At 36.3% G+C, this 16,568-nt stretch overlaps 1 protein-coding gene across 2 annotated transcripts; it reads right to left on the bottom strand.

Annotated features, from left to right (window-relative positions):
* Positions 1 to 6,899: 6,899 nt before the first annotated feature.
* On the bottom strand, positions 6,900 to 10,874 carry LOC106429727 (probable alkaline/neutral invertase D). Of its 2 annotated transcripts, none has more exons than XM_013870482.3 (5): positions 10,316 to 10,874; positions 9,701 to 10,071; positions 9,012 to 9,443; positions 7,823 to 8,381; positions 6,900 to 7,385 (listed from the first exon to the last, which is right to left on the bottom strand). In XM_013870482.3, exons 2-5 carry the CDS (start codon positions 10,037 to 10,039, stop codon positions 7,093 to 7,095), a joined length of 1,623 nt encoding a protein of 540 aa, XP_013725936.1. In that variant the 5' UTR covers positions 10,040 to 10,071; positions 10,316 to 10,874; the 3' UTR covers positions 6,900 to 7,092. The 2 variants fall into 2 exon arrangements, with proteins under 2 accessions (XP_013725936.1, XP_013725937.1); XM_013870483.3 differs by lacking the exon at positions 10,316 to 10,874 and adding an exon at positions 10,207 to 10,224.
* Positions 10,875 to 16,568: the final 5,694 nt, after the last annotated feature.

The raw sequence follows: 16,568 nt of genomic DNA, 5'->3' as shown, positions 1-16,568 counted from the left end.
CTATTTCACCTTTCCATTGTGTTCTTCTTGTGCAGTTTCAGGCAAAGTGATTTTGATGGCTTCCAACATTAATCTTAAAGCTAATTTTTGTTAGTTGTCCTTTTGTTCTTGATTTTCCATAACTTTGTTTCCAACTTTTACCAATCGGTTAATTATGATACAACTTCCCGTTTCTTACAACATAAATAATCCTGAAAAAAACAATTTCACCTCCATCATTGAAGTCCCTTGGCCAAAACAAGGAATGCTTTACGTGGCTGAGTCTTGTGACGCTTGCCAGAACTTTAGCAATAAACTAGACCAGAGACCTAATGGTACTTCCCTTTTTATGTTGGTCGTATGGTGTATGAATTAAGGAGAATATTTGACCATTGCTGGGTGTAGGACACTGTCATTAAGTGTAGCGCTCGTTTTCTACGCTATTGTCTTCATGATGAGGGGTGGACAATACTACCATCACCTTTTGTAGTTAGCAAGATTCGTATTCTCCATATTTTACAGTAGGCATTGTGACACCCCCGATCGTAGATAACCGGAAATGACACGGTCGATGTTCCCTGATGGTCGATCCGAAGTTCTCGAAATAAATCCGAGGCATTATATTAGAGGTAAAGTCTACATAATGATCTGATGAAACATAATCTGTCATATTTATCATTTAATTCATGAAATTAAAGTATGATATATGATGCAACGTGATATAACTTGTCATACTGATAATTTAATAATTCATAGAAATTCTTTGATTGTGAAAACAAAATTTACCTTAATGTTTGATTGGAGATTACAACACTTATCTCTCAAATAATAATAAAATAGATCTCGACCCGCACAACCGTGCGGGTTTTTGTTTTCATTTATTTTTATATAAATAGTTTTTTCAGCTATAAATTGGTATATATTATAATATATATATATATATGTCTATTAATTTTTAAAACATAATAAGTTTACTGTATATTTTTTTAATTGAATAGATTGTTTCAAACTTTAACATGTATTTGTATATTCTTCTATATATATTTTCGGATTATTATTTCATTATTAAAATAGTAACTATATATATATAAAGATTAGTAAAATATTGTTTTATTGTCATATTCAAAGACATTGTAACATTTCACAAATTTAAAAAGTTTTTAAAAAATTAAACTTTTTGCTTCATAGATTTATATTATCGAGTAAATAATTAAACATTTACGTTTTGTTTAATTTTTAAAATAAACTATATAGCTTAAATTTTTTTTATAATTTTTAAAAGTTAACAAATATTTAAATATTTAGCATATAGAGGTATAATATTACAATATTAAATTATATCTATTTAATTTATACTATCTATAAATCTAGTAGATCATCTATTGTTTAAATCCAATTATTGATAGCCCAATAAAAATTTCTGATAGGCCAAAATTTAAATGATAATATTAAATATTAAATGTAACATGACTTTCTAGGAATAGATCCATTAGGTCCATTTTTTAAAAAAATCACACATGAATCAAAGTTGTGACTTCTGTTTTAATATATAAGATAACAAGAGTTTGTGAAACAATAACAATATTAAAATAAATTAAAATTTGTTTTTTGGTATCAAAACGGTCGTTCTAATAAAATACTAGAATATTAAATTAAAGTAAGTGTTTTTGTGTATATTAAAAGGTAAAAACAAGTGATAGATCAGACATGTGACAACGGAAGTAGGGCTGGGTTGCGGGTCAAACCCGCCCCGCTGACCCGCCAACCCACAGGTTACAAAGTTTTTTTTGTCAAAAAATCCGATCCGCACAACCCACGAACAAATAAATTTGTATCCGCATCCGCTCCGCTTAATTTTGCTGGTAATCCGCGGGACCCGTGGGTTATATTTTTATTTTAAAAATATTTATTTAATTTAACTTTGTAAAATATAATATAAAAATATATATTTATAATTAAATTTTTAAAAATTTTAAAATATTTTGATTATTATTTTTAAAAAATTCCCATATTTTTTAAAAAATAACACTTTTACAAAAAAAAACTATTTTAAAAAAAAAAATTAAAAAACAATTGCGGGTAACTATTTTTTAAAAAAAAATCAAAAAACAATTGCGGGTTGGTGGGTACCCGCGTTTCAAAATCCACCAACCCGCACCCGTCCCGCAAAAAATGCTCATAACCCGCACCCGCGAATCGATTTTTCTAAATTGTTTGACCCGCACCCGCTCCGCGGCGGGTCAAACGGGCCGGACACCACGGGTAAAGACTCATATTCCCAGGCTTACACGGAAGTTCTGAACTTTTTTTCAGTTCTTCACATTTATGGATTCACACATTGTTTCTCTATAGCAAAGAGGCAGGGGAGAATCCAGAAGAATTTGTCAATGAGTGTAAAAATTAATAAACGACAAAGGGGTCATCGAACTTGAGACTTGAAAGGGGTGCAAAATACTATTAAACCATCTCATCTAGCTGATTTCTTTATATTTTTACATACAAAATAGTTAATATTTATAAAATTACGGGTGCCCGTGCCACCATAACCTTAGGCATTCGCTTCGCCCCTGAAGAGGCATGTATTTGTAGTGACTTTTATCGGTCACTTTCATAAGAAAAAATATCTAGCTAAAGGATAATTATTATTTCGTTTGGTATTATTATCTTTGACACAATTATTATTAATATTTATAAAAGTAAAAGTTTGATTTTTCTTAAGTTTAGAAAACTTCCTTTTAAGAAGCATCGTGTTATTGTTATTTCTGTTAGATTTGAAATCAATAAAGTAAGATGTTATAAAAAAAAAAGAAATTTGTTTTCTAATAAAGTATGGAAGATCCCTACTCTTCCTAAGATAAGAGTCTTTATGTGAAGGGCTCTCTCTGGCTCTGGCTGTAGCTGATAGACTAAACTCGAGAAGCTTGAATGTTGATCAAACATGCAAACTTTGCAATAATGCTCTGGAGTCTATCAACCATGTACTGTTTCAGTGTCATCCTGCTCAAGAAATGCTACAGACAGTACACTTCCCAGTTGATTCTACGCCACCTCGCAATCTGACAGACAACTTTACAGTGATCATGCAGATGATATCAGATATGAATATTGAGGAAAGTCGCAGAAATGCGATTCCCTGATTACTCTGGATTATATGGAAGAACCGCAACTCTATCTTATATGCAGAGATTCAAACATCGGTTGATACATTGAAAAGCCAAGCGTTAGAGGAAGCAAAGCTCTGGTTTTCTGTAAACAAGAAAGCTCCATCAGCTGAATCTGTAACATCAACATTGAGGACCTCGAATTCTTGGCAGCCTCCTAATCTCAATCTTGTCAAATGCAACGTGAATGCAAGTTGGAGGAATGCAACTGCTATGGTGGGCGCTGCATGGATTCTGAGAGATCACCAGGGTAATGTTTTGTTCCACTCAAGAGATGCTTTCACTCCCTCTGGGAATAGATTATTTGCAGAGCTTAGATGTATCAGCTGGGCTCTTCAGAGTATACATGATATGAGTTTTAGAGACGTGATTTTGGGAATCGACTCCCATGATGCCTTTCAAGCGATCTCTAATGCTATAACATGGTCAAGATATCGTCATTTACTCGACAAGATCAAGGATGTGCGCTCTGCCTTTGAGTCGGTGATTTTTAAACAGGAATCAACATATTCAAATTCCATTGCATGAGACATTGCAAGAAGTGTAACTCAGGATGGAAGGTTCCACTCTTACCTTGCCCTTGGAGGCCCTGCCTGGCTCCACAACAGGATTCAAGAAGAAGCCATCTCCAACGTTTGCTAAATCTTTCTCTTAAGATCATTATGTTGGTGTTTGCGCTTTATCCTTGTTTCCGATTGCTCTTATCCTATTTTTTCCATACGAATATTGGTTATTCCCTCTTAATTGAGTTCAGACGTTAAATACGGTCGACAAAAACAACTATAAATACGAAATTAGAGTACAAAATCAGTTTACAAATTTAATAAAGTTTGGCTTTCTCCACGTTTAATTTGTAGATTTTCTTAACAGTGAAGGAAGAATGAATATGGTTGCTCTCGTATTCGGGATCCTCGTACTCTTACATATGTGGACGGATTCTCTCGTCGACATCAAACCTACTTTATGTGAGTTATTTTCTGCGATTCTTTAATCAATGCTTTCACTTGCTTTTAACTCTTCTGCTTCCACTTCCATATGGACTAATTTAGTTAGGTTTTACTCAACCCGTCTGAGTACACAATTAGTACTTTTCTTCTCTACTTCACAGATTTGAAAACTAATTTTATTAGATTTGACTCAAAGCGCTCGCCTAGGAGAGTAGGAATCTTGTTGCTTTCTTCTTACTATTTGCCCTTTCCATTATGTTCTTGTGCAGCTTAAGGCAAAGTGATTTTGATGGCTTTCAACATCAATCTGGAAGCTAATTTCTGTAAGTTGTCGTTTTGTTCTTGATTTTTCATAACCTTGTTTCCAACTTTTGTCCATCATGACACAACTTTCTCTTTCTGACCCACTTCTATTTTCATCTCTATATTTTCTTCTAAACTAGAAATTTTTTATTATAGAGTTGGATTTACTACAATGTATGACTCTATAATATAATTCTTCTATTTATAGGAGAAAATATAGAAATATGTTATTTTCACCTCTAAAAGTATCTCCAATGTATGCTTCTATATTTTTCTCTAAAATAGATATCTCTATTATAGAAGTGAGTTTGTTCCAATGTATAATAACTCTATAATAGTGTTCTTCTATTTTAAAGAAAAATATAGAAAAATGTTACTTTTTGTCTCTATATTTGTTCTGATGTATGACTATATAATAAAATTCTTCTATTTACAGAGAAAAATATAGAGATGAAAATAGAAATAGATTGGACATAGTCTAAATATAGAGACAAAAAATTATTTTTTCAATATTTTTCTTTAAAATAGAAGAACTTTATTATAAAAGCATATATTGAATTAATTCTACTTCTATAATAGAGATCTCTATTTTAGAGAAAAATATAGAGGTGTTCATTAGAGATGCTTTTAATTATAATGTAATCTTTTTTAATTATAATGTAATCTTGATGAAAACAGTTTCACTTCCATCATTGTAGTCACCTGGGCCAGGAGAAAGAGTGCTTTACGTGGTATATCCCGTTTCGTCTTGATCGTAAGAGGAGGGTGCAATTTTAAGGAGAAAGTCGAAACGTGGTTGGAGCTGGTTTTAAAGCTACCATAGTTCATGATGATGTGCTCCGCGACATTTTGGTACCAGGTAGAGTTATGTTTTGAGAGGCAAATAACTCCAGATTTTTTTACTTTCCAAAACACTTTGTCTTTGGATTTACTCTCCAAGTCACATTGCACATGTGACATACTTTTTCCTTAGTCATTGTCTTCTATACCCTTATGGTAGAAAAAATAGAAAAACCAAACCGGTTAAAATCCTATATTTCAGTTTACCAATTGTACCAACCCTATCTCTAATTCAGATTAACACATTTTTCTCTCTCTCTTTTACGATTCTCTCTCTCTCTCTCCAACTCTTCCTTCTTGCGGCGATTTCTGAAAACCCTAGATCTAAGTTCTTTACAGTCTCTCTTTCCATCTCCTTCCGTTCTTCACACACTCTCCGCCACTCCGCCGTTCTTAGATATTCGCCGCTTCCTGTACTTGTCACAGTTGCTAGCTCCTATGGAGGAAGATCACATCCACTCTCCGGTCGTCAGCCAATACGCGGCACAGTTTTACGGCTCAACTTCTCACATCAAGTCAAAACCTGGTGAACCCATCCACGCTTCATCGGACCACGCTTCATCCATCCACGTCTCACCCATCCACAATCCCCAAACACCTTCATCCCATCAATGTTTCACCCGTCCACTCTTCCTCTGTCCATGCTTCACCCATCCACGCCTCACCAATCCACAATCTCCAAACACCTTCATTCCCCATCAATGTTTCACCCGTCCACGCTTCTACCACCCATAATCCTCCCGTACACAGCCCACCCGTCCACAACTCAAGGAAATGCGGTTGGATCTGTCAAACCAAAAACAAGAACAAATCGAAACCTTCAATTTCTGCCAAGAACAGCTCCAATAAAGACATAAACTTAGTGTGCTCGGTCGCTTCCTCCACATCCAACACAGTAAATTCACGTCCTTATCAAAGCTGACCTACTTCTCAAGTTTCAATTTTGGCCTTTGATTGAAACCACAAGATCCAGATCCGACGGTTAAGATTAAGGCACTTCACTTAATAAGCCTAATCAATAAATGCCTCCTAGGAAATAAATAAACCGAGTTCCATAGGCCAAACCGGTTTTTCTTTGGGAAGCAAAAAATCAAGCTGCTTTCGGTAAGGATATATTCGTCCGTTTTTTGTTTTTGGCCAAAGGAAAGTGCTTCACATGTGTAATGTGTCTCTTAGTGCAAGAGAAAGACAAAATGTGGCCCATTATGTAATCAACTCGTTTGGGCCATATTGATGCCAATGTGTTGTTGGTTCCTAGGTTAAACAAACCTGAGTGGTGGATCTTCATCGTATATATCATTCTTGATCGTAGTTGCTGCTGCTCTGGCTGCTTGCCTTTTCCTATTAAGCCAAACTTTACTTCTCGTAAATTTTAGTTTATTTCTGTTTCTTTTTTATCTTTCTTCCAATGAATTTCTGCTCTCTAACTTTATTTGCTTTCTAATATAGTTTATCTTAGTTAGGGTAATGATTTCTCTAGACAAAAACACTTCATGACCCCTCATCCTTTATCATTTTAAATTTTGCTGGCAAACCTCATGATTCAAGAGCTGTTCACTTATTTATAAGTTTGCTTTTACAGTTATGAAAGAAAACAAAGTAAAACTATCTCTGTGATCCTCATTTAAATGATTTCCTACAAGTTATATATCACTTTCTACAAATTATATTAGCAGAAAATATGTCCCATTACTAATTGAGTAACCCTCAATATTACTAACATAAAGAATGATTGTGCTCAGAGTTTGTAGGGGAAAAGTGAAAAGACATAGGATAATTAAACACGAACTAAATAAATTGTAAAACAAAATTTAGAAACTAACAAGTCTTAGCCGAATATTCTCAAAGATTGACAAGCATTATCAAGTCCAAGAATGAGATCTCTTAATGACAGGTTTGGTCTGTTTGTCCTCTTCCAAGGAGATCATTCCAAGATGAGAAGGATCTTCCAACATCATCTTGGCGACCAAGTAACCAGCGATGGACCATGTCTGAAACTTCCTCGCCTGTTTTCCAATAAACCTTCCCGACTTTCCGTCGTAGTACTCCGGCCAACCGTCTTTCAACAACCGTGACTCCGCCAGGTCGATGGCTCGTCTCGCTATCTGTGGCCGTCCCGTCTTTATGCACGCTGCTGTCAATAGCCACAAAAGCACTGCGCGGTCGCCGGATAGAAAGAATCAGAAACAAAAAGAACAAATATAATCATCATTACATAAAGGCAAATAGTAATAAGCAATCGGAGGAAATACATTTTGGTAGCCACAGATACAATTTATGTACCAAAAGCTATTTCTTTTCCCAATGAAATAAATCAAATACTTTATACATGATGATGAATTTTGACTAATGAAAACACTTTCCGTAAAGAAGGATTTATGCATTTTTTTCTCCAAAATATTGTCTCCAACTTTTTAAGCCTAAAAGTAATTAACATAGATTTCTAAACACCTTACTTTACCACAAATCAACGCAATTATAGATACATACTAAATCTTGACTTTCACAAAGCAAAAAGATGTAGATTTCTAAACTTTCATCATAATCTAAAAGAGAATAATTTCAAGAAATAAAAGTAAAAAAAAAAATCACCTGGCCAAGAACCTCCGTTATGGTAACTCCACCGAGTATTCTTAGGGTCACAACCAGTAACGATCCTCCACTCATGGCTCTCAATAGCCGGATGACAAATCTTAACCGGCATCTCTCCGACCAGCTCTTCCCACCGTTCCTCGATCAAGTCCATGATCGCCGCAGACTGCTCAGGCGTGGCTAAGGAAGCAAGGATGGCTACACAGTTGCCAAGAGCGAACCACCTGAAGTCCATACGAGCTGGACTAACGTTTCCTATAAAGTAGCCGCCACGGAGAGGCATGAAGTCGAAGACCCACTCAGGGATCGAGTCAGGGATGACGTTGAACTTGTTTACAGCCGTGTGCGAGTACTCCTCCGTCTTGTAGCGGTAAATGTCGTTGAGCTGCTGAAAGTCCAGCCAGAAATAGCTTCTCATGTGGAAGCTAAGCGCGTGTAGACGCTTAGATATCCTCTCCATGAACTCTTTCCCTTCAGTGTCGTGCTTTAGCATCGACATTGCTGATCGTAGAGCCATGAAGAAGAGAGCTTGGATCTCAATCGGGTATCCATAAACCCCCTGCGCACGCAAGACTCCGTCCCGTTAGACACTGGTTCGGTGTACAAACCGAACCGAACTTGTCTTAAAAGCCCAAAGAAATCAAACCAATACCGAAATATTATAATATATTGAACTTGTGTTTTGAGCTAAAATATATAAGAAAATAGTTTTTTTTTTTGATGAAATAATAAATTTATTGATATCATGGAAAAAGAATAATTATTTACAAGAAAATATGTTTGCTGATACTCAGCTCCCTCTATTTCAAAGTTAAATGTAGTTAATAGTATAGAATCTTGTTACAAAATAAGTATTGTATTACAATTTCAATGTAGTTTTTGTATTGATTTATTTTTTACCCTTAATTAAACATTTAGCCATGTTATTAATTTTTGTAAAAAAACTTTAAACCATTCGAAATGGAGAATCAGTCAAAAAAGAAAAGAAATGGAGAAAGTATCAAATAAATGTACAGTAGCTAAAAAATGATTTAAAAAAAAAATATATGGTTCATCCAAATCGATCCAAGAATTGAACCAAACTAAACCGAATAATTTTTAAAACGATCTAAACTCTCTAAACGGAACCACTTTTTCAACCCTACCAACTCTTATTGATTTGGATGACAGAGAGAAGAAAAGTTATTACCATTCTTCGATCGACCATGGAGCAGCCATCAGCGCAAAGCAATGTCGGAAAAGTATCAAAACCTTCGGAGAGACAAAGAGACAAAATGAGTCTCATACCCTTTTGACATTCAGGTGTATCAGCTAGAGAAAGGTCTCCAGTGGATTTGGTATAGGCTCTGAGGAGAATGATCCACCAGAAACCTGAGTCAACCGGAGCCACTCTTCCAATCGCACTTTCTCCAAAGTCAGCGATGACCGTGTCTGTTTTCTTGATCGGGTCGTGAATGACCTTGAAGCTAGCAGGCATGGCGCCTTCTCCGAGCTTGAACCTGTCGATTCTTTTCTCCCTTCCTTGGATTTGAATTGTCATGAGGAGAAAGTTCTTGACTATCTCTGGCTCTCCATTCATTAGAAAAGCTAGTGCGCTTGGAACAAAATCTCTTACGAAAACCTAATAAAACATTTTAAATAAAACTTGAAATTCATAGTTGATCAAAAAAAAAACTTAGAATTCATTTATTCAAAGGTTTCTCTAGAGAAGTTTATGCAAAAAAAAAAAAACATTTCAGTTATACAAAATATAAAAAAAATCGCTTATTACAAATCAGAAACGTGATTGGTTAAGACCTGACGTCATCATGAATCATTTCAGAACAGAGCTTCAGACATAACTATGGGACACACCAATAGTTATTACACAAACGATACCTGGTCATAGTTCAAGACTTCCTCAGAAGCATGGTCGTAGGCAGCGATAGTACCAACAGGTTGGCCACGGAAGTGAACCAATGATCGGCGTAGAGCATCCCAAGCCTCGGCGACCATAGGATGAGGCTCGAACGAGTTTCTAGTGGACGAAGCTGGAGTTTCCCATCCCGACCGGCCACCGGGAGAATTGATGCCGCTGTCCATGATTCCCATTTCGCTGAACGACCTCTCGTCGAACGACCTTTTGCGTTCAATGTTTAGCCTCGGCCGGTCAAGTAACCGAGATAGGTCGTCCACATCTGATAACGAGCTTTGTGAGTTTACTCGGAGATCCTCCATGGGGAATGACAAACTTCGTTTTCAGTATAGATCTGGAAGAAAAAAAAAAGTAAAAGTTAATTAGAGCGTTCTTGGGAAATGTTTTGTTTAATTTTGTTAGATAATGATCTTGGAACGTAACGAAAACATTATAGATTAGACTTATGTAGATAAATTTTATTAATAACCATTAGTACTGTTGGTTGTTATGGATGTAAAAAGATTATCGATAAAACAAGGAGACGTTGAAAATACAAAGAATATACTCAGATCTGAGAAGGAGAGGATAAACCGGACCTTTAAAGACGGAGAAGAACTCGGCCGGCGAGGTAATGTTGAGAGAGAGAAGAAGAGAAAAAAGGAAAACGAAATGATGAAGTGTAATATATATAGAGGAAGAAGAGAAACGACGAACGTGGAAAGTCTCTCGTTTTTTTCTCTCGTGGAGAGAGAAATAGAGACAAGGCTAGTGGCTTTTGTCGTATAGAGAAGGTTATTGGAGCGTGGTATTCACGGGAAGAAAACGACATCGTCTTGTTCTGACAATCTAGCCTGGCCGAATACGTATCGATTGGGCCACTGGACTTTTCGCCGGGTTCGATCGGCGTTATCGACTTTTTTATATGTATATGTTATTATTAGTCTTTTAAATATGGCTTTAGTTATTGTAGAAACCAATCAAAAATCAACAATGTGTATATCCTGTCGGAATTCAAGATCCCACTTATCTACTCAAGATTTTATTCATTATTGTTTCGAGCAAGTTGCATTGCATGCTGAAATTACTAGTTTGTATCGTTTCTTAAAGTGACGTTGTTGATACCATATGTTATCGTTATCCTTTGCGTATTAATAGTATTTTATTCGGAAGTTTACATATGTGTAATTATACGCAAAAAAGTTTTTCTTTTTGGGTGGTTTGGTTTACAGGAAACAAATGTGTTTAGGATCTGTAAATAAAGACGTATATACGGAGAATAATCTTGCTGAATTGGCGTTTTCTAAATTTAGCCAATATACTCTTTAGGAAATAAGTGAACTAATAAGTGGAATTATGATCTTACAATTATGATATAGGAAAGATTACATAAACGATTCGACAACCGACAATACTACATGCCTTATGAAGACCTACGCCTAACTGCATCACCTGAGCCGTTCTATGAAGATTCACGCCTGACCAGATTTACTTGCACCATGTTGAAGATTCCTCGCAAGTCTTTTCTCTATAGTCTGCATAATTGTTTAATAAACCGCTCTCTCCGGGACTTGAAACCTAGATTTCCTGTAATCTGCAATAAATTGCATAGTCTGGGATTCGAACCCCAGACCTGGGTGTAGAAGCCTTTAAACCTTAACCAATAGGCTACGGTGCTTCCACTGATATGTAAGATCATAATAAATCAGCGTTAAAAATAAGTGGAATTACTTGTTCGTCAAATCAAATGATATGTTTCTTGATGAAAATCCAAGGTAAATGATAGTTACTTCTTCAGCAAGAAAATAAAGATATTAAACGATACTCCAAACCAATCGAATAATATTAGATAAATGACATTACTTCGTCGAAATCAATCATGATTAGGAAAGTAGATTATTGCGTAAATGGTTGATAAAACTTTCATTGCAAGCTGTCAAGTTAATATAGCTATTTCCATCAAATAAAACGTGGATTTGGAAAACTATAATTGTCAGTGGAGCCTGGTGGTGCATGCGAGTCACGTGGACGATGTTAAATCAGGGATCTGTGTTTTTGCTTTCAAGTCAGGCCCTATAGTCGATAGTAGCTGTGAAGTATTGATCACATCTTCATCTATTTCACTCCTTTGGCATATAAATTGACATGATTTACAGTTGTGTAAAACTTTTTTTTTTCATGGCTCTAGTATTATACTACTTATATTAAGGCTCTAAAATTTATACTTTGTAGTTTGTACTACCAAAAACTAGATACAAATTATATTACAAACCGTCTAGTTACATATACAACCGAAATGAAGTGTTTTGTACTTAATCGTGTGTCTGTTAAGCACGTAGTCAGGGAAGGAAAGGGGGTGGATTTTATCTTCTTGATATTCAAGATTTAGTGCATAATGCATGCGTGTAAATATATTAAATACATAGTTTCGTAGATTCCACTTAAAGACTTCGATGATAGATTAAAATAGTGTTGCTACTTATTTTTTGGCAAAAATAATGTTGCTACTTGCTAGCTAGTAGCTATCTTAGGATATTTTGATATTTTCACCAGATGAAAGAGAGGTTTATATAACAATATATCATTGTCTACAACGCAATATGCATCAATGTTTTTTAACAATGCAATATGCGCAATTTTTTCAGAAAAAGATTTGTATGAAATAACTTATAAAAAAACATGCGTTACATGAAGTGACATGCAAGTGATTAGAGCGTCGATGAGTAGTCACTCAAAGGAAGATCAATATAGTTTTTTTTTTTTTTTAAACACTAGATTTTATATAAAAGAGATCAGAGATCGTACAAGGATTTGTTACAATCACTAAAGACCAAAGGAGGAGAGATTGGCTTAACAAAAAAGAGAATGAAGCCATTGAGGGAACCCCCTAGCAATATAAGATTGAAAGAAATTCTTGGCAATTACGCTTTTTGCTACCAGATTTGCTCCTTTGATGTTGTGATGGGAGTGATACTGGACTTTCCAATCCTGGAAACTATTGAGTTGCAGCAGGATCTTCGAAGAGTAGAACCGAAGAGATGGCCAAGCCGACTGTTTAGAAATGGCACCAATGAAATCATGATCATCACTAACAAAGATGATAGAGTTATAATTGAACGTTTTCAAACATTCAATAGCCCATAACCAACATTCAAGAGATGCATCATGTTTACTTGCAATTCCACTGAAAGATCTTCTTCCATGGAGAAGAACTACTCCATCACTATTTCGTAGAAACCAAGATGCCCCACATTCTTTTCTGATCTGGTCCCAAGCACATCCAATATCACATTTAAACCAAGAGATAGGAGGAGGTTTCCAACCGAAAATGATTCTCTTTTTCCTTTCAAGATCGATATCTTTTTCTTGTTTGTCGATAGATTTGATCAAAAACCAGTGATCAACTTCTTCGAAGATAGAGTTGATGAAGGTTGGACCCAAAGATAATTTACCTTCAAAGAAAAAGGAGTTTCTATTCTTCCATAAATTCCATAAGATCCAGGCTCCACTTCTTCTTATCCTTTCTGGAACAGAATTGTTCTTTGAAGTCTTCAGAACATAGAAAATATTTGAGAAGATAGAAGTGGCATCAAATCCATTTGGAGGAAGAGGAAAGTTGCTTAGTGCCCAAGTTTGTCTAGCAACCGAACAAATGAAAAGCACATGGTTTATAGATTCACCTTCTAGACCGCAACATTGGCATCTGGAGTCTACTTTCATACCTCTGGCGATGAGGTTGTCCGCAACAGATAATGCTCCACTAACCGCTTTCCAAATAAATATTTTGATTTTTGGAGCTGTAGATAAAGACCATATGTGTTCTTTGATTCCATTTAAGGATGGAAGGGTCTCAGCAGTAATCCAAGCTTCTCTTTTTGCTACCTTTTCTGCCAGCCAGTACCCTGATTTTACAGAGTATTCCCCTGATCTAGTGTGGTTCCAAATGAAGAAATCTGGAGAAGAAATGACCGGTTTGATCTTGATAATGATCTCTATATCCTGAGGGAAGAAAAGGTCTTGTAGGACATCTTGATTCCATAGGTGAGAATTATCCATCAGAAGTTTATTAACCGAAAGGTTTAAATCGATCAAGATGTTCTTCATAAGGGGAGAACGCATTCTTGTACCATCAACTAGCCAAGGAGACGTCCAAACTGAAAGAGATTTTCCATCTCCAACCATATGCCTGAGACCTTTAGTTAAAAGTTCACGACCAAAACATATGCTCCTCCAGGCATAAGAAGGGCGAGAACCAATAGTAGCATTAAGGAAAGAACCTTGAGGAAAGTATCTGCTCATGAGGAATCTACTTAGAAGAGAATCCGGAGATGATAGAATTCTCCATGCTTGTTTAGCAAGAAGAGCTTGATTAAAAGTTTCAATGTTTTTGAAACCCATCCCTCCTAGCTCTTTAGGAACACTCAATTTGTCCCAACTTAGCCAGTGGATCTTTCCTTTATCTTCTGTAGAGTTCCACCAAAAGTTAGCCATTGCAGAGGTGAGGTTCTTACAAGTTGTTTTAGGCAACCTGAAGCAGCTCATAGCATGGATGGGCATTGCTAATGCTACTGACTTCAAAATGACTTCCTTTCCCGCTTGTGAAAGAAATTTAGTGTACCATCCAGACATTCTTCCTTTCATCTTGTCTTGGATATAATTGAGAAGCTGAATTTTTGATCCGCTAAAACACTCTGGAAGACCAAGATAAGTTCCTGCTCCTCCTTCAGAGAAGATACCCAATTTGAGTTGAATTTGCTCCTTAAGCTTGGTATCCACCCTCTTACCAAAAGTAAGTGAAGACTTATCTAAATTAATAACTTGCCCAGTCGCTTGCTCATACTTTCGAAAAATATCTAGGAAGACTTGGCATTGAAACAGATCCGCCTTGAAAAGAAACAGACTATCGTCTGCGAAAAAAAAGTGATGGATAGCTGGACCATCGCTTGAGAATTGAATACCGTTTAGGAGATTCACCTCAGAAGCTTGGTTAAGGAGGAAAGATAGACCTTCAGTACAGAGCACGAATAAGAAAGGGGACATGGGATCACCTTGTCTCAGACCCCGATGCGGAGTTATCAAACCATGAGCTTGCCCGTTAATTAGAACTGTGTACTGCACCGTAGAGACACAAGCCATTATCCATACTACAAAATTAGGATGAAATCCTAGAGATAAATGTAAAGCTTTTAGATAGTTCCACTCCACTCTATCAAAAGCTTTGGACATATCCGTCTTAGCAGCCAGAAAGTTACTTGAAACATAATCATGCGTATTGAGACTATGAATAGCTTCATGCGCCATGATAATATTATCAGAAATCAGACGATCTGCTACAAAGGCTGATTGAGAAGGCGAGACTATGTCAGGCAGAAACCTTTTGAGTCTTGAAGAAATGATCTTCGAGATTGTTTTATACATCACCGAGCAAAGACTGATAGGACGAAGATCAGACATCAGTGTTGCGTTCGTCTTCTTAGGAATCAAAACCAATTGAGTGTAGTTCCATTCTGTAGGCATTACTCCAGTTTCAAAGAAACCTGAAACTTCTTTTATCAACTGAACTCCGACAATATCCCAATAAGACTGAAAGAAAAAACCAGACATGCCATCGGCTCCTGGTGCACTATCAGGCTTTATTGAGAAGACAGCTTCTTTTATCTCTTCAGGAGTTACCTTACTGATAAGTTGATGATTCATAGCCTCAGATACTCTCAGAGTAAGATCTCTAAGCATGGAGTGATAATCTTCTGAGTTTGAAGATTTAAAAAGATCACAAAAGTAACTAATTGCCACCTGAGCCTTTGAAGCTTCTGATCTTTGGGCATTTCCATTCTTATCGAAAAGCTTAACAATCTCATTCCGAGCCCTGGAAATTTTGACCGCTGTGTGAAACACTTTCGTGTTACCATCACCAAAAAGAATCCAGTCATCCTTACTCTTCTGCTTCCAAAAATTTTCCTCATCCCTATAAGCAGTAAGAAGAGATCTTTTTAAGATGTTGATCTTAAGAGTTGATGGATTCACAGATGATTCTTCTTGCTCCAGATCATTTTGTAAGCAAGTTATCCTTTCCTGCGAATTTGCTTTGTTTTCTTTTTTCCAAAGACTGAGAGCTTTCCTGCAGTTTCTTATGCGAGACGTAACCGAGGTTTGAGAGGAGGCGGGATTGTTCCACGCATGAAGAATGGCTTCTTTAACCATAGGCTTGTGAAACATTCTTCGGTCAAACTTGAAAGAACCTTTGTAGGAGTCTTGAGAGGAGAGTAGACGTATCAAAACAGGCCGATGATCTGAACCCCTTTTTGCTAAAAAAACTTGATTTGAGGCTGGGAATTATTTGAACCATTCACTGTTTCCAAACGCTCTATCCAGTTTGCATTGAATATTTAAAGTTCCCCTTCTTCCACTCCAAGTGAAGCTATTCCCAGTTCCCGGAAATTCAGTCATACCACAACTATTAAGCATATCACTAAATGGACAAAAGGTTGCATCTCCTCTTCTAGGTCCTCCTAGCTTTTCAGAGTTGTTTAGAATCTCGTTGAAATCACCTACCATGCACCAGCTAGTTCTTCTATTTACACCAAAACGAGATAGTCTTTCCCAAACTATATGTCTTAAGCTGCTATTAGGATTCCCGTACACACAAGACAAGTTAAACTGCTTTTCTTCATAGATAATATGTACATCCAAAATGTTTTTATCAGCATACAGAAGGGATACATCAACACTGTTCTTCCAAAAAAGAGCTAGACCACCACCTATATTTACAGGGTCGACAGTGTACAGATGATCATATCCTAACCAAGCTTGCAAGTCCACTAGAGTATTCCGAGAGTTCATAGTTTCCATAAG

Source organism: Brassica napus, chromosome A9, assembly GCF_020379485.1.
Source record: "Brassica napus cultivar Da-Ae chromosome A9, Da-Ae, whole genome shotgun sequence".
In the NCBI taxonomy this organism is placed as follows: domain Eukaryota; kingdom Viridiplantae; phylum Streptophyta; class Magnoliopsida; order Brassicales; family Brassicaceae; genus Brassica; species Brassica napus.
This window is presented reverse-complemented; position numbering and strand designations above follow the sequence as displayed.